The sequence below is a fragment of the Eurosta solidaginis genome, chromosome 4 (assembly GCF_040869045.1).
Source record: "Eurosta solidaginis isolate ZX-2024a chromosome 4, ASM4086904v1, whole genome shotgun sequence".
Lineage (NCBI taxonomy): Eukaryota > Metazoa > Arthropoda > Insecta > Diptera > Tephritidae > Eurosta > Eurosta solidaginis.
In genome coordinates this window covers 191,783,573-191,809,786 of record NC_090322.1, presented here as the reverse complement: position 1 = coordinate 191,809,786, position 26,214 = coordinate 191,783,573, and the positions used below count along the sequence as shown (strand labels likewise).

The following is a 26,214-nucleotide window of genomic DNA, read 5'->3' as shown; positions in this document are numbered from 1 at the left end:
CATTACAGAAACTGTTTTTTTCAGCATATAAAACACGGCATATGTTTATACAAACTTGACCAAAAGATCCCCAAACACTCCTGACTGTTGAATTAATTATGTATTACTAATATTACAAAGTTATTAATTACTAAAATATGTCAGGGGATATACTAGCGCCGCGGCAGTCGCCCTAGAACCAGAAGATGCTGATCCGATCAAGCCGGATTCATATATTCTATATTACAATCCATAGCTGTAACATTCCTCTTATCTCACTTACTTAATTGGCACTTAACCGTTTAAACGGTTATGGCCTTCCAACAAGGCGCGCTAGCCTCTTCTCTCTGCCAACCGGCTTCAATTGGTCCTCTATCTTAGTGGTCTGACCTTTCCAAGGCAGACATTTACTCGGAGTGTTTGGCAAATCACTGCTGAGAGGCGACCCCGTTTAGAAAAACTTTTTTTGTTTAATTGAAAATTTTTTTGTTGTTGCTTTGCCCAAAACCTGAGCCCACTATCTCCGATGTGGTAGGCGGAGCACGCTACCACCGCACCACGGCGACCGACAGTATTTATATTTGTATGTCCTAACGAAATAAACAACTAATAATTGGTACTATATGACAAGGTTCCCGACATTTTTAGCGTTCACAAAAATTACTATAATTCCCGACAAGTTATAGTTTTATTATCGATAGCGTATCGTCGATTTATCGGCTTGTTATCGCAGTCATTGGCTTCTTATCGACGGGTTACATACGAGTCATCAATTTTACATTGCAGTATTATCAATATCAAATCGCTATCTTTTCGATAACATTTTGATAACATATCCGTAATAAATGAAAAAATATGTTGTTGTTGTAGCGATAAAGACACTCCCCGAAGGTTTAGCGGAGTTTTATTGATGTTGATGGTCCTTTGACAGATATAATAAGCACCACTAAGATACTAGCTCATCCCGGGAACTATATGACCACATTGAAACTTCTAGGTCATACCGCCCCCACCCCCTAATTCCATGAGCAACTTGGGGTCACCAGAGCCTCGCCTGCTAAATATGTGGTGTAGGTGAGGCTGACAATTGAATTGCGGAAGCTGTGAGTTGCTCTTATCAACTCTTTGAATCCCAAGAAAAAGATCAAACTTAGAAATATCTAAGAAACCCAACATTTGTTTGACTTCGTTTTTGAATATTTTTTTTTTTTTTGCTATCAATAACATTTTAAAAAATTTGTCATTTTCGCTGATAAGTAAAGAATAATTATCTCGGGTATGTTCACTACACCTCTTTTCCCCAAAATTTAGGATGTAAGGTTCGGAGTATGACAACGTACTAACTAAATGCAATGACTTGCTTATATTACTCTTGTTTAAATTTAAAATAAACTTTTTGGCACGCAAGGATATGTGGTCTTAAATTTAATACAAGTAAACTTTTCGATGAATAAATAATATCCGTGATTTAGTTAGTAGCGTTGATTAAATTTTAGTTTTTAGAAAAGTTCTATTCTAAAACACGCTATAGTAAATATTCAAGAGAAAAAGAAAAAACATATTACCACTATAAAAACATAAACGTCGTACTTTGATATTTCATTTGACGAAGAATAACACAATGTTTGATTTAATAAAAGGACGCGGACGCTCTGTATTCGCTACGCGCGATTCCGTTATTTATTTATTCAACTTATTTCGTGTTATAGGTTTTCATCCACCAACAAAATTTCGTTTCCTATATTACATCTATAGCAGCATTTTAACACTTTTTGTGATTGTATTTTCGCCGATAGTTTTTAATGTTGGTTGGATACGTGATCGTCATATTCTTTCTGTATCGGAAATTTTAACTTGCGTACAGGCGTCATTAAATGTTATTGGTGTACCAATGAAAAGCATATCCCTGGTATTTGCATTGAAACGATTGCGTAGCATTGAACCGCTATTAACGAAACTGGATAGACGTTATACCGAAATGGATGAAAAGGCGAAAATAAGACATTGTGCAATTAAAGGCAATCGTATTGTATTCTTTTATGCCATTTCATATATGTTGTATCTTATTGTAGCAGGGATATCGGCAATAATAAATAGTAATGCACCACTTTCATTATGGATACCAAATGTGAATTGGCGCATGTCAAAATGGGAATATTGGTTTCAATTTACATTTGATTTGCTGATCCTTTTTATAATACTACTGTTTCAAATAGTTGGTGATACCTATGCTGCCGTATATATTTATATAATACGTACTCAAGTTCAGTTGTTAGCAAATCGCGTGCAACGTTTGGGAACACTGGTTTATCAAAATCGCGATCAGATTTATGACGAACTTCATACGTGTATTATTATACATCAAGATATATTAAGGTGCGCTATTTTACTTATTAAACAATAAATAATACTTAGATATAGAAGTTAACCAATTATTAAGACGATTATAAGTATTACACGTTTTCTAGACCAAATATACAACACTCAGAGAACACCCGCCCCATCTGAACGTGCATTTAGTGCCAAAGGTTAAAGTGTATATTTTATGTATTCAAAAAGTTTACAAGTTTACAGCCGCATTCAGGAATTTGAAGTTTACACTTAAAATTCAGTTTCAACATTTATGTCACATTTATAAATTTTCTATTCAAATCAGACCTGTTAAATTTGAATTAGCATTAGTAATCAATTAATTAGATCCCTATTTTAATGGCCGATGATTGTTTCAATTGTTTTCCGAAAAAAGCATTTAATAATTGATTACCAAAATCATGATTTTTTCCGATTATTGACAAAACTCAAAGAAAATCAAAATATTAAAATGATTACTTTTGGTTTTTTCGATTATTTTTGATTATTTTTCCGCTTTGTTGAAAAAAAAATTCTCGTTTGTTACATGCACGGGATAATTTCTACATACAAGTATATTTTAGGATGCAATATCAAATCGGAAGCGCTTATCGAGGCGAATATATGCATGCACCATATAGGGCGAATGGTATATGAGCGTTGATCTAAACATATTCTCCGGTAAGTATACACACATATCCATATTTTACTACACTCATTATATAAAATAATGTGGGATCGAAAACGTCGGGTTTTCTAACTGTCCAGACAATATGTACAAAAAAATGTTGGATTCATATGTTGGCGTGCAAAAGATTTCATCAGCAACGATCCTTTATGGTTTCATCCTTGAGTCTAGCCAATTTTGTTATATCCAAAATAAATATATCCAATGGATTACGTTATGGCTATGCACTGATTATTTCGTACATACAAGTACATTGGTGGATGTAACGGTATATCGTGAGCAGCGCTTATCTAGGCATATGGGTACACGACTGGACCATATACTCCAGCTTCGCATTACATCAGAGTAATCCATGGAGTACCCACAGTCCAATAAACATCGTGTAGTGTTTACAATCGTTAAAAACGAGCAATGATCGGCTTACAATCCCTGCAAAAATTGTTGGATCATGTGGTCCACCTATGTCATACTGGAGTATTTACCATTCTACTCCACTGTAATGCAGCAATGGACCAACTCATGTTTTTATAAAAAAAATAAATGTAAGGCGCGATAACCTCCGAAGAAATCTAATGCCGAGCTTCTCTTCCAATTTGCGGCGTGCTCCTCTTGCTTTTCCCTACAAATTGGCCGGACGGGATCTACATGTTTTATGCCGACTCCGAACGGCATCTGTAAGGCAGATGAGTTTTCACTGAGAGCTTTTCATGGCAGAAATACACCCGGAGCGCTTGCCAAACCCCGCGATTTTTGCAGGGATATGCTCGTGAAGAAACATGAGTTGGTCCATTGCTGAATTACAGTGGAGTACAATGGTAAGTACTCCAGTGGACCACATGATCAAACGATTTTTGCAGCGATACATACCCACCCACAAGTTATCGTGTCTATAGATGAATCCGACGAATATCTTGCGGGGGAGTGCGTATTGTTTTACGACAAAACAATATGCTCAAACAATATGTATGAGTAATACACTTAGGTTGATAGCCTCATTTCCAACTGGAGCGATCCTCTAAGTTGCCATTCATCATCATGATCAGTTGTCTAACCAAAGGTTGTTATGTCCCAGATAAATTTATTAACATATGTTCATGTACATTACATTGAAACTTCTTTTTATTTCCTTATGATTACGTCTAGAATATTTCCTATAAAATTTTTAGTTTTGCATAGTAAGCCATATTTTTATACTCAGTTGAGCAGAGCTCACAGAGTATATTAACTTTGATTGGATAACGGTTGGTTGTACAGGTTTAAGGAATCGAGATAGATATAGACTTCCACATATCAAAATCATCAGTATCGAAAAAAAATTCGATCGAGCCATGTCCGTCCGTCCGTCCGTTAACACGATAACTTGAGTAAATTTTGAGGTATCTTGATGAAATTTGGTGTGTAGGTTCCTGGGCGCTCATCTCAGATCGCTATTGAAAATGAACGATATCGGACTATAACCACGCCCACTTTTTCGATATCGAAAATTTCGAAAAACCGAAAAGGTGCGATAATTCATTACCAAATACGGATAAAGCGATGAAACTTGGTATGTGAGTTGAACTTATGACGCAGAATAGAAAACTAGTAAAATGTTGGACAATGAGCGTGGCACCGCCCACTTTTAAAATAAGGTAATTTAGATGTTTTGCAAGCTGTAATTTGGCAGTCGTTGAAGATATCATGATGAGATTTGGCAGGAACGTTACTCTTATTACTATATGTATGCTTAATAAAAATTAGCAAAATCGGAGAACGACCACGCCCACTTTAAAAAAAAGAGTTTTTTTTGTCAAATTTTAAAAGAAAAGTTAATATCTTTACAGTATATAAGTAAATTATGTCAACATTAAACTCCAGTAATGATATGGTGCAACAAAATACAAAAATAAAAGAAATTTTCAAAATGGGCGTGGCTCTGCCCTTTTTCATTTAATTTGTCTAGGATACTTTTAATGCCATATGTCGAACAAAACATTACCAATCTTTGTGAAATTTGGTAGAGGCTTAGATTCTAGGACGATAACTGTTTTCTGTGAAAAAGGGCGAAATCGGTTGAAGCTACGCCCAGTTTTTATAAACAGTCGGCCGTTAACACTGTGGTATTTAATATATAAATCACTATTTAATAATAAGCACTATCTATTTTTATAAAATATTTTTATTTAACCGCTCCTAAAAGTATGTTACAAAACGTTTTTAAATATCTCAACTGAATGAAAATTTTTGAAAGACAATATTTTACAATTGAAAAATAAAAATTAACAAGAACAAAAAAATTCAATTTATTTAAAGTAGGTACATTTAAAGTTGAATATAAATATAACCCTACAATACTCCCCCTTCCGGAGATTTAATGTTAAATAAATTAAAAGTAACTCTCTTTTTTGTTCTTGTGTTAGGTATCTGTATTTTATCAATCATTGCTGGTTTTAAACGATCAATAGGAATAGATTTAATTTCATTGTTTATTTCAATTTTAAAGTTTTTAATATCTTTTTCAATAACTCTATAAGGACCTTCATACGGATGTTGCAAGGAATGTTTGTTTATTACACGTACAAAAACAAAATGACAATCTTTTAAATCTTTTGGAACAAAAATACCCCTAGAATTTTGATGATGTTCCAAATTTGATTTAAAATTTTTAAAATGTTCACGCAAACTACTTAAAACATCCGTTGAAGTTTATATTATCTGTAGTTGAAACAAATAATTCACCAGGTAATCTTAAATTTTGCCCATAAACCATTTCAGCCGGTGTTGCTGAAATATCTTCTTTAAAAATCGATCGCAAACCCATAAGTACTATTGGTAACTCTTCATACCAATCTCTGGATCCATTCCTAGCCATTATTGAAGATTTAAGCTGTCTATGAAAACGTTCTATCATTCCATTAGCTTGGGGATGATAAGGAGAAGTTGTTATTTGATGACTTCCAAGAAGTTTCGTTAATTCTGAAAACAAGTTTGAAGTAAATTGAGATCCCTGATCTGTTGTTATTTCTAATGGAACTCCAAAACGTGAAATATATTCTTTAAAAAATTGATTTACAACCGTAACTGCAGAAATAGCTCTTAGTGCGAATGCCTCTGGCCAACGTGTAAATCTATCAATTATAGTTAATATGTAAGGATATCCTTTTGAAACAGGTAAGGGTCCAACAATATCTAAGTGAATGTGTTCAAATCTAGATTTTGGAATTGGAATTTTCATAACTGGAGATTTTGTATGACGATGTACTTTCGATTTTTGACAACTTATACATTCTTTAGACCAAGTATTAATATCTTTATTCATTTTAGGCCAAATATATTTCTTAACTATCAAACGACGTGTAGCTCTACTACCAGGATGTGAAATCCCATGTAACATATCAAATATTATTTTTCTTAAATTGTTTGGAATGAAAGGCCTAGGATTTTCTCCTGACACTTCGCACCATATATTAAAGTTAAGAACAGGAATTTTTATTAGTTTCAAATTTAAAAATGTTTGCTCTGAGGTAAGTTTGCTTAATTCACTGTCTTTTTGTTGTTCACTTTGTAAAATTTTTAAATTAATGTCCGAATTATTAATCGCTTCTACTTCAAACGCACGAGATAATGTATCAGCTACAACATTTTCTTGTCCTTTAATATACCTAATGTCATTTGTAAACTGAGCAATGAATTCCATATGTCTAGTCTGTCTTGGACTGCGTTCTGTTTTTGAATTTAAAGCAAATACTAGAGGCTTGTGATCTGTGAAAACTGTAAATTCACGTTCTTCTAGAAGGTAACGAAAATGTTTAATGTTCAAAAAAATAGCTAATAGTTCCCTATCAAATGCACTATATTTACTTTCGGATGGAGACAATTTCTTTGAAAAGAATGCAAGTGGTTCTGACTTATTATTAAACGTTTGATGTATGACACCACCTATTGCCGTATTGGATGCATCTACATTTAAAGAAAGTTTTGCATCTTTGTTAAAATGATTTAACAATATCGCAGATGCAAACTTTTCTTTAATGCATTCGAAAGCTTTATTAGATGTATCGTCCCAAATTAAAATCTTGTCTCGCTTCTTATTTGTTCTATTAATTAAATCATAGATAACTGTCGTAAACTTTGCTAATTTTGGTATATATCGATGGTAATAATTAACCATACCAATAAATTTTTGTGCCTGCTTAATAGATTTTGGACGATCAAAATTTCGAATGGCTAAAACTTTTTCTTCTGAGGGTCTAATTCCCGTTTCAGAAATATTATGTCCTAAAAAGTCAACATTTGTTACGCCAAAAGTACATTTACTTGTTTTTATATTTAAACCGTACTCCGTTAGACGCTGAAATAGTACGCGAAGATCTTTGAAATGTTGTTCCTCATTTTCGCTTGCCACTAAGAGATCATCAATATATGTAAAAACAAAGTCTAAATCATTAACTACTTCGATAATAAATCGTTGAAAAGTTTGCGCGGAGTTCCTAAGCCCGAAAGGCATTCGTACAAATTCAAACATGCCAAAAGGCGTAGTGATTGCAGTTTTATAGATATCCTCTTCTGCCATTGGAATTGGTGATAAGCTCTTACCCAATCTAATTTTGAAAATATTTTCTTATTTCTTAGATTCATGTTGAAGTCATGAACATGGGGCAAAGGATAACGATCAGGAACTGTTACGACATTTAATCTTCTAAAATCTCCACAAGGACGCCAGTCATTTAACTCCTTCTTGGGTACAAGATGTAAAGGAGATGCTACTGCTGAATTAGAAGGTCTACATATCCCTGTCTTTACTAAAAAATCGAATTCAGTTTTAGCTACTTTGAATTTAATGGGGTCTAAACGTCTTGGTTTAGAAAATGGCAAATTTCCTTCAGTGACTAATCTGTGAACTGTTGTATGTCTAACTGGTTGTGAATGATCTGGTTCAGAAAATAAAGAAGGAAATTCTTTTAGTAACTTTGTAAATTTGTTATCAACAGCGAAAACTTTTGGTAGCGAAACATTACAAACACATGAAATTGTGTTAACTGAAAGACTTGTTATCGGATCTACTAAGCATTTGCGTTTAACATCAACTAAGAGACCATATTTACACAAAAATTCAGCACCGATAATTGGTTTAGCTATATCCGCTATTAAAAACGTGAACGGAAATTCGCGACGCAGTCCTAAATTAATATTTAAAAGTTTTTTACCGTATGTCGAAATCGTTGAACCGTTAGCTGCAGTTAGAATAATATCTGATGACTTTTTCGAACTTGAAGATTTTGAAACCGGAAGCACTGAAATTTCTGCTCCACTATCTATTAAAAAATTAAGTTTGTTTGTTTTATCAAAAATAAATAAGCGACGTGTAAAGGTGTCTAAATGTCCGTTGTTTGTCGCCGTAACAACGGATAACTTTAGTTTGACGAACTATTATTTTTAAAAGCGCATGGTTGTTCGCACTTCAAAGCCTGATTACCAAACTTATAATGATACCTACAGAGCCAATTTGGGTTGTCACGAGACTTTGATCGATATCTAGAAGGACTTCTAAAACGATTCCTACTAAAAGATCGGGACCTTGAATAATTTTGACTCATCTGATTTTTAATTTCACTGATCTCTAATGACAATTTTTCAAAATTTTTGCACATCATGTTAGTTGTTTGAACCAAATTTGAAATAATTGCATTTTCGCTTTTAGAATTTGGAAAATTACTAACTGATGCTATTTCATTTTTATTATAAACTTCCCAAATATTATCTGCTAATTTAACTAATTCACTTATTTCATTCAAATTCGAACTAGTAAGAATAATACTTAAATTTTTGGGCAACTTCCTTATCCAAAGCTTTTTAAGAATTTCTTTGCTAAAATTGTTTCCAGAGAGTAGCACTAGAGACCGATAAAACTCAGAAGGTTTACGATCTCCCATTTCTGAATCGGATAACACTCATCCAACACTCGATCTAATTTGGCATTCTCACTTAATGAGTGCCGTTCAATTAAAATTTTCTTTAATGCAGAAAATTTGTCATTTTCAGGAGGATTTTGAATAAAATCAAGAATTGTCATAATTACATCCTGTGGAAGTGCAGTTATGACATATTCATATTTTGTCCCTTCCTGAGTAATGTTCTTTCGACTAAATTGCATTTCAGCATGGATGAACCATGCTTCAGGGCAATTAGTCCAAAATTGGGGAAGTTTTACCGATGTAGCAAAAATTTCATTATTTTGATTCACATATGGATTTGGTAAATTATTTTGATAATTTTCATTATCCAAATCAATAAGTGAATCGTTTACTTGATTTAACTGAATGAAAATTTTTGAAAGACAATATTTTACAATTGAAAAATAAAAATTAACAAGAACAAAAAAATTCAATTTATTTAAAGTATGTATATTTAAAGTTGAATATAAATATAACCCTACAAACACGATAACTTGAGCAAACATCGATATATCTTTACCAAAGTCAGTTCACGTACTGAACTCACGATCTGAACTCACTTTATATTGGTGTAAAAAATGACCGAAATCCGACTATGACCACGCCCACATTTTCGATTTCGAAAATTACTAAAAATGAAAAAAATGCCATAATAATATACCAAATACGAAAAAAGGGATGAAACATGGTAATTGGATTGGTCTATTGACGCAAAATATAACTTTAGAAAAAACTTTGTAAAATGGGTGTGACACCTACCATATTAAGTAGAAGAAAATGAAAAAGTTTTGCAGGGCGAAATCAAAAGCCCTTGGAATCTTGGAAGGATAACTGTAAGTGGTATTACATATATAAATAAATTAGCGGTACCCGACAGATGATGTTCTGGGTCACCCTGGTCCACATTTTGGTCGATATCTCGAAAACGCCTTCACATATACAACTACCACCACTCCCTTTTAAAACCCTCATTAATACCTTTAATTTGATGCCCTTATCGTACAAACACATTATAGAGTCACCCCTGGTCCAACTTTATGACGATATCTCGAAAAGGCGTCCACCTATAGAACTAAGGCTCACTCCCTTTTAAAATACTCATTATCACCTTTCGTTGATACCCATATCGTACAAACAAATTCTAGAGTCACCCCTGGTCCACCTTTATGGCGATATCTCGAAAAGGCGTCCACCTATAGAACAAAGGCCCACTCCCTTTTAAAATACTTATTAACACCTTCCATTTGATACCCATATCGTACACAAAAATTCTAGAGTCACCCCTGGTCCACCTTTATGGCGATATCTCGAAAAGGCGTCCACCTATAGAACTAAGGCCCACTCCCTTTTAAAATACTCATTAACACTTTTCATTTGATATCCATATTGTACAAACGCATTCTAGAGTCACCCCTGGTCCACGTTTATGTTGATATCCCGAAAAGGAGTCCACGAATAGAACTAAGGCCCATTCCCTTTTAAAATACTTATTAACACCTTTCGTTTGACACCCATATTGTACAAAAGCATTCTAGAGTCACCCCTGGTCCACCTTTATGGCAATATCTCGAAAAGGCGTCCACCTATAGAACTAAGGCCCACGCCCTTTTAAAATACTCATTCACACTTTTCATTTGATATCCATATTGTACAAACGCATTCTATAGCCACCCCTGGTCCACGTTTATGTTGATATCCCGAAAAGGCGTCCACGAATAGAACTAAGGCCCATTCCCTTTTAAAATACTTATTAACACCTTTCGTTTGATACCCATATAGTCCGGGAGCCAGCGACAGTTTAGGGTTAGTCATTTTACAAAAGCTGAAAATTTGTCCTAAGCTTTATTTGGTATCACTAGTAAGTGAATGGACCACCAGCTCGCACGGTTCCGGGGGGTGTAGCTGCGGCAGCCTCCCACACACGTAAAATAACAATAAAAAAAAACTAATACCGCAAAAGCTGAAATTTTGTTAATATGTTTATTATGTTATAAATAAATGAAAAAACGTGTCCAGCCGAATTTAGAGTGGGGGATTATGCTCCAGCTTTTCACGTAAAGAAGTGAAAAATATGCGCTGAGTAAACTGATACTACAAAAGCTGAAATTTTGTAAACTAATAGTTAAATTAATAACTTAAACGAAAAAAACATCCAGCTTTAAATTTAGTGGGGGAAAAGTGTCCAGCTGATGCAGTGAAGGATGCTGCGCACGGGTATGCGCTCGGGCGCGTCGTATCTTTGACTGCATCGGCTGGACACTTTTCCCTCACTAAATATAAAGCTGGATATTTTTTTCGTTTAACTTATTTAGTCAACTATTGTATTACCAAATTTCAGCTCTTGCGGTATCAGATATCTATACTTTTCTCATTAAACACAGCGTGCAGTCCATACAGTTATTATACTCACTCACCTGTTTTTGAATTTAAAATTTACTTTAAATTTACACATTTAAATATGTATACATAACATAAAAAGTAAATATGCGGACATAAGAGTGCCAATAGTAAATATATATATGCTCTGTCTTTGTCTCTCCCGCTCTGCTCCGAATTTGCCAGAGTGACGCCAAGCTATCCAGTGCGACCGTTGAACTTGTTCAAATCGGAGCTGCCACAATGTCTAATGTACATCCCTTTTGTGTATATTGGTCCAAAAAAAGCGGAAAATTACATCTTTTTGATGCGGCCAAATTAAATAAGTGTTTATCGATATTAAAAATTCGGAAAGACGGTGATTTGACTTTCTCCAACGTTGTGTTGCCGGAACAGCCGAACAATTTTCAAAGATACCACAGCCAGTGCCATAACCGTTTTACAGCATTACCGCCTAAACAACGAGGATATGATCCCAAAAAGCAGGCATATTCATCTTCAAGTACAGAGTAAGTACTTATATTTTTGTTGCAAATAGTATTTTTTAATGAAATATATACTTTTGGTATATACCTAGCTATATAGCTATACAGCTATATCAACGAATATAGACTTCTTATAGAAGAAAAGTCACGGGTTAAAACCGAGGGACGAAATCTTGGTACACAGGTATAGTGCGTTATAGGTTTCTCCTGTATAGTCCTGGTACACATCTATAGTGTAGTATAGGCTCTACATGTATTTCAAAGTGTGACCCTGGCGCCAATGCAGAGTGTTCTTCTATACGCAGTCTATATTCGTTGGCTATATAGCTAGATGGCTATATAGCTAGCGTGTAATTGTGCTGTGCAAAATGTATTTACTTATATTTTTCGCATAGCGTTTGCGTCTTTTTAATATTTTTAGTCGTACTCTTTTCTATTATGCATTATTCATTATTTTTTTTATTCACGATAGTGCTGTGGAAGGCGAGCATTTCGCTACAAACGACGACGTTGCTGAAGGCGTCCATGACGGTACATGCGAGGCTGCAGTTCAAGGAGAAGGCGAGGTTGCTGCTGAACCCGAAAATGTGGATGCAAGCGACGATGTCGATGGGGGCGAGGATGCCATTAATCCAGTCGATAACACTGTAGATGACGATGCTGACGTATCTGAAGTTGCTCAAGAGGTATCAAATAATCATACTTGTATTTTTTGTGATAAAAGTAGGAAAAAACATCAAGGCCACGAGCAACAATTGCATGTATTAGAGAAGGAAAAGGCACTGGAGAATATACAGCAAATCGCTATGGATTTAGACGATGTAAAAAAAAAAAAATAAATGTAAGGCGCGATAACCTCCGAAGAGATCTAAGGCCGAGCTTCTCTTCCAATTTGCGTCGTGCTCCTCTTGATTTTTCCCTACAAATTGGCCGGACGGGTCCTACATGTTTTATGCCGACTCCGAACGGCATCTGCAAGGCAGATGAGTTTTCACTGAGAGCTTTTCATGGCAGAAATACAATCGGAGCGCTTGCCAGACACTGCCGAGGGGCGACCCCGCTTAGAAAAATTTTCTTCTAATTGAAAAATCTTATTTCTAAAATTTTGATGTTGCTTTGCCCGGGAGTTGAACCCAGGGCATACGGTGTGATAGGCGGAGCACGCTACCATCACACCACGGTGGCCGCCGATTAGACGATGTACAGTTTATTTAAAAATTGCATAACTTGTGGTTAGAAGAAAAATTAATATTTTATCATGCGACATGCCGAAAAAAATATGAAAATAGAATCTCAGCGAAAAAAAGCAAAGAGAAGCCAAAAACAGGGTGGCATACAGCTCGCAATGTTCATTCTCAAGCGTATGAGGAAATATGTCAGTTTGTGTCGAAAAATATCATCGCCAAGAATCAGTCGTTTTTCCTGTCGTCTCTAAACACGATATTTATAGATTATTTGGAACAACACAAGGCAAACACAGATGTGTATACGATGAAGCCGTATCATCTAGAAAATCGGCTTCTAGCTACATTCCCAAAAAAATAACCGTCGTGTTGCACAACAATAAAAAAATTGTAAAACCTTACAAAGGCGTTCTTGTACAGCAACAATTTAATCAACTAGAAAGAAAGGACGTTTTATTGCATGCAGCATTAATTTTAAGAGGCGGCCACCGTGGTGTGATGGTAGCGTGCTCCGCCTATCACGCCGTATGCCCTGGGTTCAACTCCCGGGAAAAGCAACATCAAAATTTTAGAAATAAGATTTTTCAATTAGAAGAAAATTTTCCTAAGCGGGGTCGCCCCTCGGCAGTGTCTGGCAAGCGCTCCGATTGTATTTCTGCCATGAAAAGCTCTCAGTGAAAACTCATCTGCCTTGCAGATGCCGTTCGGAGTCGGCATAAAACATGTAGGTCCCGTCCGGCCAATTTGTAGGGAAAAATCAAGAGGAGCACGACGCAAATTGGAAGAGAAGCTCGGCCTTAGATCTCTTCGGAGGTTATCGCGCCTTACATTTTTTTTTTTTTTTTTTATTAATTTTAAGACAGGAAATACAGAATATTGAACAAAACAAATTGCCGGCTTTCCATGCATTGACGGGTTCCGACTATAACCCGTCATTTTTCAAGAAAGGAAAAAGCCGGCCGTAAAAAATTTTACAAAACTCAGAACGTTTTATCGATAGTTTTATCAAACTAAGCAACGCACCTGACGACGAGTTGCAGAATACGTTTGATATTATAGAAGAATATGTTTGTCGTATGTATGGATTCAAAAAAATCAACAAAGTCAATGAGGCACGAGTTGCTACATTTTTGAAGACGTACAAGGTTTTACAAAACGATGACATATTCCGGTTACCGAAGAATAATATCGACGGATCAGCTCTGCCTCCCTGCAAAATTGAGCTGCACCAACATTTGCTGCGGACAACATACATAGCAAATATTTGGGCACATGCTCATCTTCAGGTTCCAACGGCATTACATCCGACTGATTTTGGATGGGAAGAAGATGAGGGAAAATTCAATTTTAAATGGTTCGAGGGTGACCAGCTACCCGCTACCCTTGGTGATATAACTATCGATGATGGCGATGACCAAAAAAGTACTGAAGGTTAGAATAATACTGATATATTTTTCTCTCATTTCATTATTTGTCAGTTTCAATTTTTGATTATTTTCTGTTTAATTTTATCATACAATTTTAATTTAAAAATAAAACTGAGTTATATTTGTAACAATTTTGGATAGCATGTCACCTTTTTTTTGTAATTTATAATCAGATTTGAATTAAAATTTTGCTCTTGCGCGTTAAATGTTTATATACTATTATCATCTATATCTTTTAATATATTATTATTATATATGTTTACAGATCCTGACGAAGATCTTTCACGGGTCGACATCGCTGTCAGTGATAATGACAGCGATAATGAGTACGATGGCGATGAATCCGAAGAAAGCGAAATTTAAAATATTAGCTATTCACGTATTAGCACACTATGTATATTTATTTTCAATTTTAGTATGCTTTTTGTAAATAAATAATACATTTTTAAGTAATTAATAGTAAACCTACTTTTTATTATCCTCCTTTAGAGCAGAAAAGTTATACGTATCTATCATCCAATAACTGCATGGACGGCACGCTGTGTTTAATGAGAAAAGTATAGATATCTGATACCGCAAGAGCTGAAATTTGGTAATACAATAGTTGACTAAATAAGTTAAACGAAAAAAATATCCAGCTTTATATTTAGTGAGGGAAAAGTGTCCAGCCGATGCAGTCAAAGATACGACGCGCCCGAGCGCATACCCGTGCGCAGCATCCTTCACTGCATCAGCTGGACACTTTTCCCCCACTAAATTTAAAGCTGGATGTTTTTTTCGTTTAAGTTATTAATTTAACTATTAGTTTACAAAATTTCAGCTTTTGTAGTATCAGTTTACTCAGCGCATATTTTTCACTTCTTTACGTGAAAAGCTGGAGCATAATCCCCCACTCTAAATTCGGCTGGACACGTTTTTTCATTTATTTATAACTTGTTTCCATGAAGAGTAGGCACGGGGGTTATTTTTACATTTTGTTTCCAACATAACATCACTACGCAAAAGGCCCAACGATATTCGCTATTGCACATTCAGACACATAAGTTTGTTTATATAAATTTATAAAAATGCCATATGTTTTTGTTGCATGTTTTTTAGTTATTATTATTTTTATTTATTTATTTTATCGCAATGATTTCCACCAAGTTAGTTTCATTTGTGATTTTGATTGCAAATGCGGATGTAGAAGCGTGCAAAAATAAATCAATAACAAAATAATCAAAATTAGAAAATGTTAGATACTTAAATAGCATAAAGAGTTTGTTTGGCCTTGTTAAGCAATAGGTGTATTATAAACATAAAAAATACCTGGGAAGTCATACCATTTTTCTGGTAGATCTTGAAGATCTAAGAATGACTGCATGAAATATTTTCTCCGGACGCCCCAAAAATCATGAGTTACGGGCAAAAAAACGGTTTTTCGTACTTTTGGACCCTTGTGAGCCTATTACTATGAATGAAATAATTAAGTTTTCCTTTTCACACAGAGCCACTTGCGAATATCTGTCAGCAGCCCCGAAAAAATATTACGCTATTACAAAAAATAGTTAATAGCAGCCTTTTGTTGTTGTAGCAGTGCTTCGCCCCATCCAATAGGCGCAATCGATCATCAATATCCCCTAACGAGAGTCCAAGGGAACTTGCAGCTTCAGCAGCGGTGAACCATAGTGAAAGGGGTATTAGAGGCATTGATTCCACATTACAATTGAAGAGATCTTTGGTGTCATGTGGTGACACATTGCAAACAGGGGTTGATTCTGGCTAGGCAGACCTGTTAAATAATGATTACTAATGGTAATGATTAGCCGTTCCATTGATTATTTTCTTTAAACGCCATTTAATGATTACTTGTCATTATTTTTAATGATTAAAAAAATAATCAAAAAAAAATTATGATTTTTTCCGATTATTGAAAAAAATCAGAAATAATAAAAAAAAAAAATCAGAAAAAAATCAAAAATAATCAAAAGTAATGATTATTTTTGATTTTTTTTTAATTTTTTTTGATTTTTTTCTTGATTATTTTTCCGCTTTGTTGAAAGAAAAATTCTCGTTTGTTGCATGCATACAAGTACATTTTAGGATGCAATAGTAAATCGAGAGCGCTTACCGAGGCGAATATATACATACATGCAAAATATAGGGCGAATAGTATATGAGCGTTGATTCAAACATAGTAGCCGTGTTTTTTTATACACGCGCATACGCTTACATTTGCGCGTGTAAAAAAACGCCTATCCTCGCTTAGATAATGCTTAGGAGACCAATCTAGCGGCAGTGGTTAAATAACTACAGCTACAGCACAGGGTGTACCGAAAAGCGGAGACACAACCCTCTGATGGCCATAGGGTATAACATATAGCTGAATCAGTTGCGATGAATTGTGGACACACATAGAATACATAGAATTAGTGTAGAGGGTGAAACAAAGACACATATTTCAGTTACATCTGAGTATAATGCGTATTGAAATTTAGTAGCACACATTTTATGCGCAGCAATTTCAGAGGTGTATTTAAAGTTGGACGCTTAGCAGTCCATATAAAGTTTAAGCGTATAGACGTTTACGTGTATACGTTTACACGCGTATACGTTTACGTTTGCGCGTGAAAAAAAACGCCTATCCTCGCTTAGATAATGCTTAGGAGACCCATCTAGCGGCAGTGGTTAAAAACCTACAGCTACAGCACAGGGTGTACCTAAAAGCGGAGACACAACCCTCTGATGGCCATAGGGTATAACATATAGCTGAATCAGTTGCGATGAATTGTGGACACACATAGAAAACATAGAATTAGTGTACAGGGTGAAACAAAGACACATATTTCAGTTACATCTGAGTATAATGCGTATTGAAATTTAGTAGTACACATTTTATGCGCAGCAATTTCAGAGGTGTATTTAAAGTTGGACGCTTAGCAGTCCATATAAAGTTTAAGCGTATAGACGTTTACGTGTAAAAAAAACACGGCTATTCTCAGGTAAGTATATACACATGTGCATTATTACACTCATTATATAAAATAATAATGGTTTCATCCTTAAGTCAAGCTAATTTTGTTTTATATCTAAAATTAATACATCCGCTATTTTGGATTAAGTTATGGATATGCACTGAATTGTTTTGTAATCAATGTTTATCATATTGTTCGCTTTATTTTAGTAATATTGGTTTCATATCATCGCCACTATGTGAGGCTTCTTCGCATCATTTAGAGAGCTTTATCATAAATACTCAAAATTTTTGTTTTCCGCCTTCGGATTATTAATACTGAGGTCAAGCTAAGTTTTTTTGGGACACGTGTTAACAGCCGACCGCTGTTACAGACTTTTAAAATGTATATATATGGGGTATTCCATCCCATTTCGACCAATTTTGAACCCGACGCCTTTAGAAAGTTTGTCTTCTTTTTCTAGCTTACGAAAGACGTTTTTCAGAAGTTTTTCAAATTTTTTCATCCAACTCAAAAAAAGTTATGAATTTAAAAAAAAACACCGTTTTTGTTTTCAAAATGCTATAACTTTTTCAAAAAATGACCGTTTGGGATATTTTTTTTTTAAATTTTTTTTTAAATGTACTTTTCGGAAAAAATTCAAAAAAATTTTTAGTTTTTTTTTTTTTTTGCAATTTTTCAGTTTTTCGAGATTTTTCCAATTTCGCCCTTTTTTTCTCATAAAAAACGGTGTTTTTTTCAAAATGCTATAACTTTTTTAAAAATTGACCGTTTGGGATCATTTTTTTTTAAATATGTTTTTAAATGTACTTTTCGGAAAAAATACAAAAAAAATTTTTGTTTTTTTTTTTCAATTAAATAAAAAAAAAAATTCTCGGCCCACTCCGGGATTAGTGGGGATGATTGCAGAAATGATTGAAGTTTTTTATGAGAAAAAAAAGGGCGAAATTCGAAAAACTCGAAAAACTGAAAAATTACAAAAAAAAGACTTTAAAAATTTTTTTGAATTTTTTCCGAAAAGTACATTTAAAAACAAATTTAAAAAAAATCCCAAACGGTCAATTTTTGAAAAAGTTATAGCATTTTGAAAACAAAAACAGTAAGCTAGAAAAAGAAAAAAACTTTCAGCCAATTCTAAAGAGGTCGGGTTCAAAATTGGTCGAAATGGGATGGAATACCCCATATACACTCATGGCCAAAATAATAGGTGTACGCAGCTTTGGTTCTAGGTATATCATTACAAGATTTTGCGAATGAAAACAAATTTTGCATGGTAATATTAATAACTATAGTTACTTATACTAAATATATGAAAATTATTATAATTCGTCTATTTCAAAGATAACTGTATCATAATAAAAAAATTTCGTTGGTCAAAATAATAGGTTTATGAAACTTTTCTTAAAAATCAAAGTCCACCATTGAAATATAATTCCTTACTCCATTGTTATTTTAATCACTGGTACCTCCTCCATGTTTTGTATAACTTAGCCTTTTCCATTGGTCACGATTTTAATTAGTTTTTGGCAGGTTTTCAATGGAGCGCTATCCCATCCCAGTCCTTCATCTTCTGCCAAAATCACTCGTTTGTTTTGAAATGAAAATGACTCCAGTCTTCTTCTAAGGTCACTTCACAAGTTCTCAATAGGGTTGTGGTCAGGGGATTGACTTGGCCATTGCATACTTGTGACAATTCCATTTCCGAACCACTCAGATAGCAACCGAAGAGTATGTTTTGTACCGTTATCTTGGTGATAACTCAATCTGAGTGGAGTGTTTTCCCCCGCATATGACAGCTTAACATTTTGCAAAATATCCCTGTACTCCTCAGTGATTATTGCGGGTGTATCCAAAATAAAGAACCCAAACTTTAACAAGAGAAGCCTCTCGACAATTATGTTTCCTTCCCCATGCCTAACTGTCCGTTGGTTGCATCAAGAAGAAAAATCTTTGCCCTTCGCGCCATGTACAGTAATTTTGGAGTCCTTTCCCCACAAACTAATCTTCACTTCGATGCTAAATAAAATATTTCGCAATTTTTTCCCTACAATGGGACCGCACCAATGCAGATGTACAGTGGCATATACTTGTCTCTTCTGTTTGTGTACCGTGAAGTACAAGGATGTTTTGCGAAATGTTAAGCTGACATATGCGGAGAAAAACATGCCACTCAGATTAAGTTATCATCAAGATAACGGGACAAAACATACTCTTCGGTTGCTATCTGAATGGTTCGGAACTGGAATTGTCACATGTATGCAATGGTCGTCAATCCCCTGACCTCAACCCTACTGAGAACTTGAGACGTGAACTTAGAAGAAGACTGGAGTCTTTTTCATTTCAACACAAACGAGTTATTTTGGCAGAAGATGAAGGATTGGGATGGGATAGCACTCCACTGGAAACCTGCCAAAAATTAATTGACCAATGAAAAAGGCCAAGATATACAAAACATGGAGGAGATACCGGTGATTAAAATAACAATGGAGTAAGGAATTATATTTCAATGGTGTACTTTGATTTTTTAGAAAAGTTGGATACACCTAATATTTTGACCAACGAAATTTTTTTATTATGATACAGTTATCTTTGAAATGGATGAATTATAATAATTTTCATATATTTAGTATAAGTAGTAAAAAAGTTATTAATATTACGATACATTTTTGTTTTCATTCGCAAAATCTTGTAATGATATAGAACCAAGGCTGTGTACACCCATTAAATGGTGAAATAAAACTTTTTAAATCACAAAAAAAAACAAAAATGGTTCAGCTCGGCTCAAAATAAAATACCAAAATAATTCATAACTAAATTAATTTGACTTACCAAAATAATTCATAACTAAATTTATTTTATATGAGTTAACCGGGGATTGCCCGTATCGCTTTAAATGTATGAAAACATTTATTTCAAGCAATTTTTAATTTTATAATTTATACCTTGTAAATCTCTTCAAAGCCTTTTCTCCCGGGAGTGGGAGTCGAACCCGCACTCCTACGATAGTTGAAATGGTTATAAACGCATTCAGCTACGTCATGCCTTAGTTGTTGTAAAGTTTTTCCCAATTGCCTTCTTTTCGCATATATTCAGGCCTGTTCTGAATTCCGACTCGGAATGAAAAGTAAAACGACATTGATTTCGACTCGGTTTCTATTTGGTGTTCTCAATTCCGATTGTAAAAAATCGATTCGAAGTCGATTTCATTCCGATTCGGTAACCAGTTTAATCAGCTGTTTTTGTTTATGTGTTTTGTTTTAAGTATCATAAAATTTTATTTTAATTAAAAATGCCTGCAGATATGGTTTTTGGATGCGCAGACGCAAGAAGACGTGCTATTGTGCGTGCGAATCGTAAAAATGCGCTGGATCGGAATTCAGAACAGGTCGACTTCATTTCGATCAGCATCGATTTGTTTGCTTAATAGATTTCTTGATAGAAGTTTTTAAAGAAAGATTTATTATGGCAATTTAACTCAAATTTAAAAACAAAATACACACAACTCTTCCAAATAAAATGAAGAATTAAAAAAAAATTATTTGAAAGACAAATATCGCAACATTTGTGTATAATCAGGCCTGTTCTAAATTCCGACTCGGAATTAAAAGTAAAACGACATTGATTTCGACTCGGTTTCTATTTGGTGTTCTCAATTCCGATTGTAAAAAATCGATTCGAAGTCGATTTCGAATCGTTTTCATTCCGATTCGGTAACCAGTTTAATCAGCTGTTTTTGTTTATGTATTTTGGTTTAAGTATCATAAAATTTTATTTTAATTAAAAAATGCCTGCAGATATGGTTTTTGGATGCGCAGACGCAAGAAGATGTGCTATTGTGCGTGCGAATCGTAAAAATGCGCTGGATCGGAATTCAGAACAGGTCGACTTCATTTCGATCAGCATCGATTTGTTTGCCTAATAGATTTCTTGACAGAAGTTTTTAAAGAAAGATTTATTATGCCAATTTAACTCAAATTTAAACAAAAAAATACATACAACTCTTCCAAATAAAATGAAGAATTAAAAAAAAATTATTTGAAAGACAAATATCGCAACATTTGTGTATAATCTGTCAATTAATTTTCATTCCGACTGCTCAGAGGCAATACTTTTCAAACCGATAATTTTTGGTCGGAATCGAAATTGAGAACACCAAAACATTTCGATTCCAAAAAAATTGATCGGAATCGGAATCGGAATTCAGAACAGGCCTGAATATGCCAATTAATTTTCATTCCGACTGCTCAGAGGCAATACTTTTGAAACCGATAATTTTTGGTCGGAATCGAAATCGAGAACACCAATCCATTTCGATTCCGAAAAAATTGATCGGAATCGGAATTCAGAACAGGCCTGATTATCTTCCACACATTACATAATTCGTATGTAGTTAAGTGTTGAAGTTATGCCTGTTTGTAAGGCGGTTTTCAGAGAAACTTGGTATTTGTTGTTGTTTTTGTTCTATTTATAGAACTACAAGGAATTATCCAAATGTTGTCTACTTATATGAGTTAACCGGGGATTGCCCGTATCGCTTTAAATGTATGAAAACATTTATTTCAAGCAATTTTTAATTTTATAATTTATTTAATAATTTGGGAAAAATTTAAACAACGTGACATCAGGACGGACAAGGCGACAGCTGTTGCGATTATACCTTGTAAATCTCTTCAAAGCCTTTTCTCCCGGGAGTGGGAGTCGAACCCGCACTCCTACGATAGTTGAAATGGTTATAAACGCATTCAGCTACGTCATGCCTTAGTTGTTGTAAAGTTTTTCCCAATTGCCTTCATTTCGCATATATTATCTTCCACACATTACATAATTCGTGTGTAGTTATGTGTTGAAGTTTTGCCTGTTTGTAAGGCGGTTTTCAGAGAAACTTGATATTTGTTGTTGTTTTTGTTCTATTTATAGAACTACAACGAATTAACTAAATGTTGTCTACTTATATGAGTTAACCGGGGATTGCCCGTATCGCTTTAAATGTATGAAAACATTTATTTCAAGCAATTTTTAATTTTATAATTTATACCTTGTAAATCTCTTCAAAGCCTTTTCTCCCCGGAGTGGGAGTCGAACCCGCACTCCTACGATAGTTTAAATGGTTATAAACGCATTCAGCTACGTCATGCCTTAGTTGTTGTAAAGTTTTTCCCAATTGCCTTCATTTCGCATATATTATCTTCCACACATTACATAATTCGTATGTAGTTATGTGTTGAAGTTTTGCCTGTTTGTAAGGCGGTTTTCAGAGAAACTTGGTATTTGTTGTTGTTTTTGTTCTATTTATAGAACTACAACGAATTAACCAAATGTTGTCTACATATAAGAGTTAACCGGGGATTGCCCGTATCGTTTTAAATGTATGAAAACATTTATTTCAAGCAATTTTTAATTTTATATTTATTTAATAATTTGAAAACCGCCTTACAAACAGGCATAACTTCAACACATAACAACATACGAATTATGTAATGTGTGGAAGATAATATATGCGATAAGGCAATTGGGAAAAACTTTACAACAACTAAGGCATGACGTAGCTGAATGCGTTTATAACCATTTCAACTATCGTAGGAGTGCGGGTTCGACTCCCACTCCCGGGAGAAAAGGCTTTGAAGAGATTTACAAGGTATAATCGAAACAGCTGTCGCCTTGTCCGTCCTGATGTCACGTTGTTTAAATTTTTCCCAAATTATTAAATAAATTAATTTTACTTTAAAACTTTTTAGAGTACACAGCTCATATAAATTCAGGTATAATACTTTGTTACTCTAAATTTTTCTTTTGGTTTTGCTCATATCTTCTAAAGAAAAATATGAATGCCCGTTTTTTTACACAAACTAAAGTTCTTCTGGCATTTTTCTAATATTAATTTGTTAGAACGTGAAATTATGTATATCCCTTTTCATGTTGTTGTTTTTGTTGTAGCGATAAGGACACTCCCCGAAGGCCTTGGGCAGTGTTATCGATGTGCATGGCCCTTTGCCGGACTCAGATCCGGTACTTTCTCGGGAACGATTTGTTATGACTACATGCGACCTTCTAAGCCATAACGCCCCCTCCCCCCCGAGGTCCATGAGGAGTTCGTGGTCGCCAGAGTCTCGGCTGTTAATGAAACAGGATTCGCCACTTTTCATAGCACCACACATAGCTTCTCCAACCCAATTGTCAACCTCACCATCGAGCGGCGAATCCCGCTTCACTAACAGACGAGGCTCTGGCGACCCCAAGCTCCTCATGGAACTCCGGGGTGGGGAGGAAGGGATGGCCTGAAGGTTTAATGTGGCCATATAAATCGTTCCCGAGATGGTCGGGCTAGCACCGTAATGGTGCTGTGTTACCGGAGCGTACAGGATCTGCATCCGGCAAAGGACCATCACGTCGATAACGCTCCCCAAAGCCCTAGGGGAGTATCCTTATCGCTAAAACAATAACAACAACGACGCCTAATTTAAAAGCACTCAGCAGTATCCAGTCAGAGTCCCATCATGACCCTACAGTCCCCTATTTTTAGAGATAAGAGTAACTTTGTTGATCTAAGGTCCAAGCCATGCACATGATTTTCAACGCCTATTTTCTTTTATATAACAAAGATTCTAAAAAGATCCAATATTTTCCTCTTATATTATAGAATAGTGACAATTATAGAGCCGATCATATCCGTCACGATGTTCGTACAATTTTTCATAGCTGCTGCCATAGTCAGCACTACCATGATAAATATATTCATTTTTGCTGATTTCGCTTCAAGAATAGCAGCGTGCATTTATCTATATTGTGTTTTGTTGCAAACTTGGCCGTCCTGTTTCTACGCCACACATCTTCAGTCGGACTGTGAGCAGTTATCTATGTCTATTTTCCATAGCAATTGGATGCCACAAGAGAAACGCTTCAATAATTTGTTGATATTCTTTTTACATCGCACCCAGAAAGGCATACCGTTGTTTGCTATGAAATTAATGCCAGTAAATTTATCAACGAGTCTCTCGGTAGGATTAATATTTCTTGCATTCTTTTTTATGACACCAATAATTTTGTTTTCGTTCTAGATTGGAAAATTCTCGTTTAGCCTCTATACATTCATTCAAAAAATGGGCCTTGGCAAAAATCTAAAAAACTGAAGTAGTCGAACCGACGAAATTGAGCGTTTTGTCTAACCGTACAGATGAAATGTTTTATTTCCAGCATATTACGCCGAGATGGAAGCGGTAATGCCGTAAAAGGAAGGCTGGATATTACAACTTAACGCTCCTGAAATTTTAGCTCTTACAATCCTTATTCAAACAATCGTCCTGACTAAACCTCAGCGAGCAATAGCTTTGCCCCCTTGAACTTGCAATATATACGGGATAATTAAGACCAACAGACCAGCGAAAGGTATCGGTTTGAATACTATTTCATACGGCCATCGGATATACATACTACTATTGAAATAAAGCACACAGCACGTACGAACAACTCCCGAAATCTTTATATATAAAAAACACGTGTCACAACATTTTTGGCCGCGATGGACTCCTAAACAACTGAACCGATTTTGAATTTGTTTTGCACCCCGTGTGTAGTTTGGTCTAACTTGAGAGATAGGATAGGTTATATCTCAGTTTATAGTCGCAATATTATTTTATTGCAAATTTTTTTGTTTATACGTAATAATAAAATGTTATGTATACGCAGTGGCACTCATATTTTCAGGTGGTGCGGATATACTTCCCTGTAATTGCTTGGTGGGGATGAGACGACGATGGAGATAGATGAAGCGAAATGGACGGAGGGAGGAGTGAATAAAAGATTGAGGAAAAAGTGAAGAGGGCGGCAGATTCAGACGGAAAAAGCTTATGAAAATGTATGCAGATAGGCCAAATTTAGGGCATGACAACATCTGCCGGGTCTTCTAGTTGGTATAAAAAGTTTCCAACAATCATGAATCGAAAATTAAATTTTTTGTCCAACTTGTTTCAAGCGTTTTATTGCAAAATCGAATCCAAAACGATTCTGCTTTTTTTGAAGAACAATTTTAAATTTTCCCTACAAATTGGCGGAACGATACCTACATATTTTATGCCGACTCCGAAAGGCATCTGCAAGGCACATGAATTTTCACTGAGGAGCATTCTAAGGCAGAAATACACTCAGAGTGCTTGCACTACCGGGACCGACCCACACATGACACCAACCATCTTTTGAATTGCAATGTGGTCCACACCTGTTGAACTGATTCCGTTAGAATATATTGATGACATTTTGTGAATAGTCGCACCGATTGGATGGGGCGAAGAACTGCTACAACAACGACCCCGATTAGAAAAACTTGTTTCTAATTGAAAAACCTTGTTTCTTAATTTTGATGTCACTTTTCCAGGACCCTCGGTGTGGTAGGCGGAGCATGCTACTACCACCACGGGATTCAAGGGGTTGATAAGCGCAATACAAAGCTTGGTAATTCTATACGACAGCATGACACTGCTAATACCCGTTCAAAAATATAGAGGCGTCACACGACGCGGCTTGACTTCAGAATTAATAATCCGAAACCGGAAAATAAAAATTTTAACTCATTCAAAAGATATTAACGAAAAACCAAAAAAGACCTGCGGGTTTCACCGAAACCGGGGGTGAAATCCATAGTATTTTTGCGCACAACACCTTTCTGCGTTGGCGGCCTTCGGCCACGCTTATAAAAATAACCCTGGGCTACGCCATGCCAAGTCCGGGTGTGTGGTATAGCCGTGGCTACCGCCACCGTCGTCATCTGCGTTCACAATTTTTTTTGTGGGTACAAAGTACAACAACCACATGAAAACCGCCAAGTTCAACTGCAAATATCTCCGGA

At 35.3% G+C, this 26,214-nt stretch overlaps 3 protein-coding genes across 3 annotated transcripts in view; 2 read left to right on the top strand and 1 right to left on the bottom strand.

Annotated features, from left to right (window-relative positions):
• Nse4 (Non-SMC element 4) overlaps positions 1 to 26,214 on the bottom strand; it is a 107,498-nt gene that overhangs the window by 80,714 nt on the left and 570 nt on the right. The window lies entirely within an intron of this gene.
• LOC137248837 (odorant receptor 7a-like) lies at positions 1,601 to 24,945 on the top strand. The gene is made up of 3 exons (XM_067779731.1): positions 1,601 to 2,355; positions 24,013 to 24,370; positions 24,431 to 24,945. Exons 1-3 carry the CDS (start codon positions 1,601 to 1,603, stop codon positions 24,500 to 24,502), a joined length of 1,185 nt encoding a protein of 394 aa, XP_067635832.1. The 3' UTR covers positions 24,503 to 24,945.
• On the top strand, positions 11,555 to 14,970 carry LOC137247762 (uncharacterized). Its single transcript, XM_067778715.1, has 4 exons — positions 11,555 to 11,834; positions 12,283 to 12,496; positions 14,687 to 14,800; positions 14,911 to 14,970. The coding sequence occupies exons 1-4, from the start codon at positions 11,569 to 11,571 to the stop codon at positions 14,968 to 14,970; spliced, it is 654 nt and encodes a 217-aa protein (XP_067634816.1). The 5' UTR covers positions 11,555 to 11,568.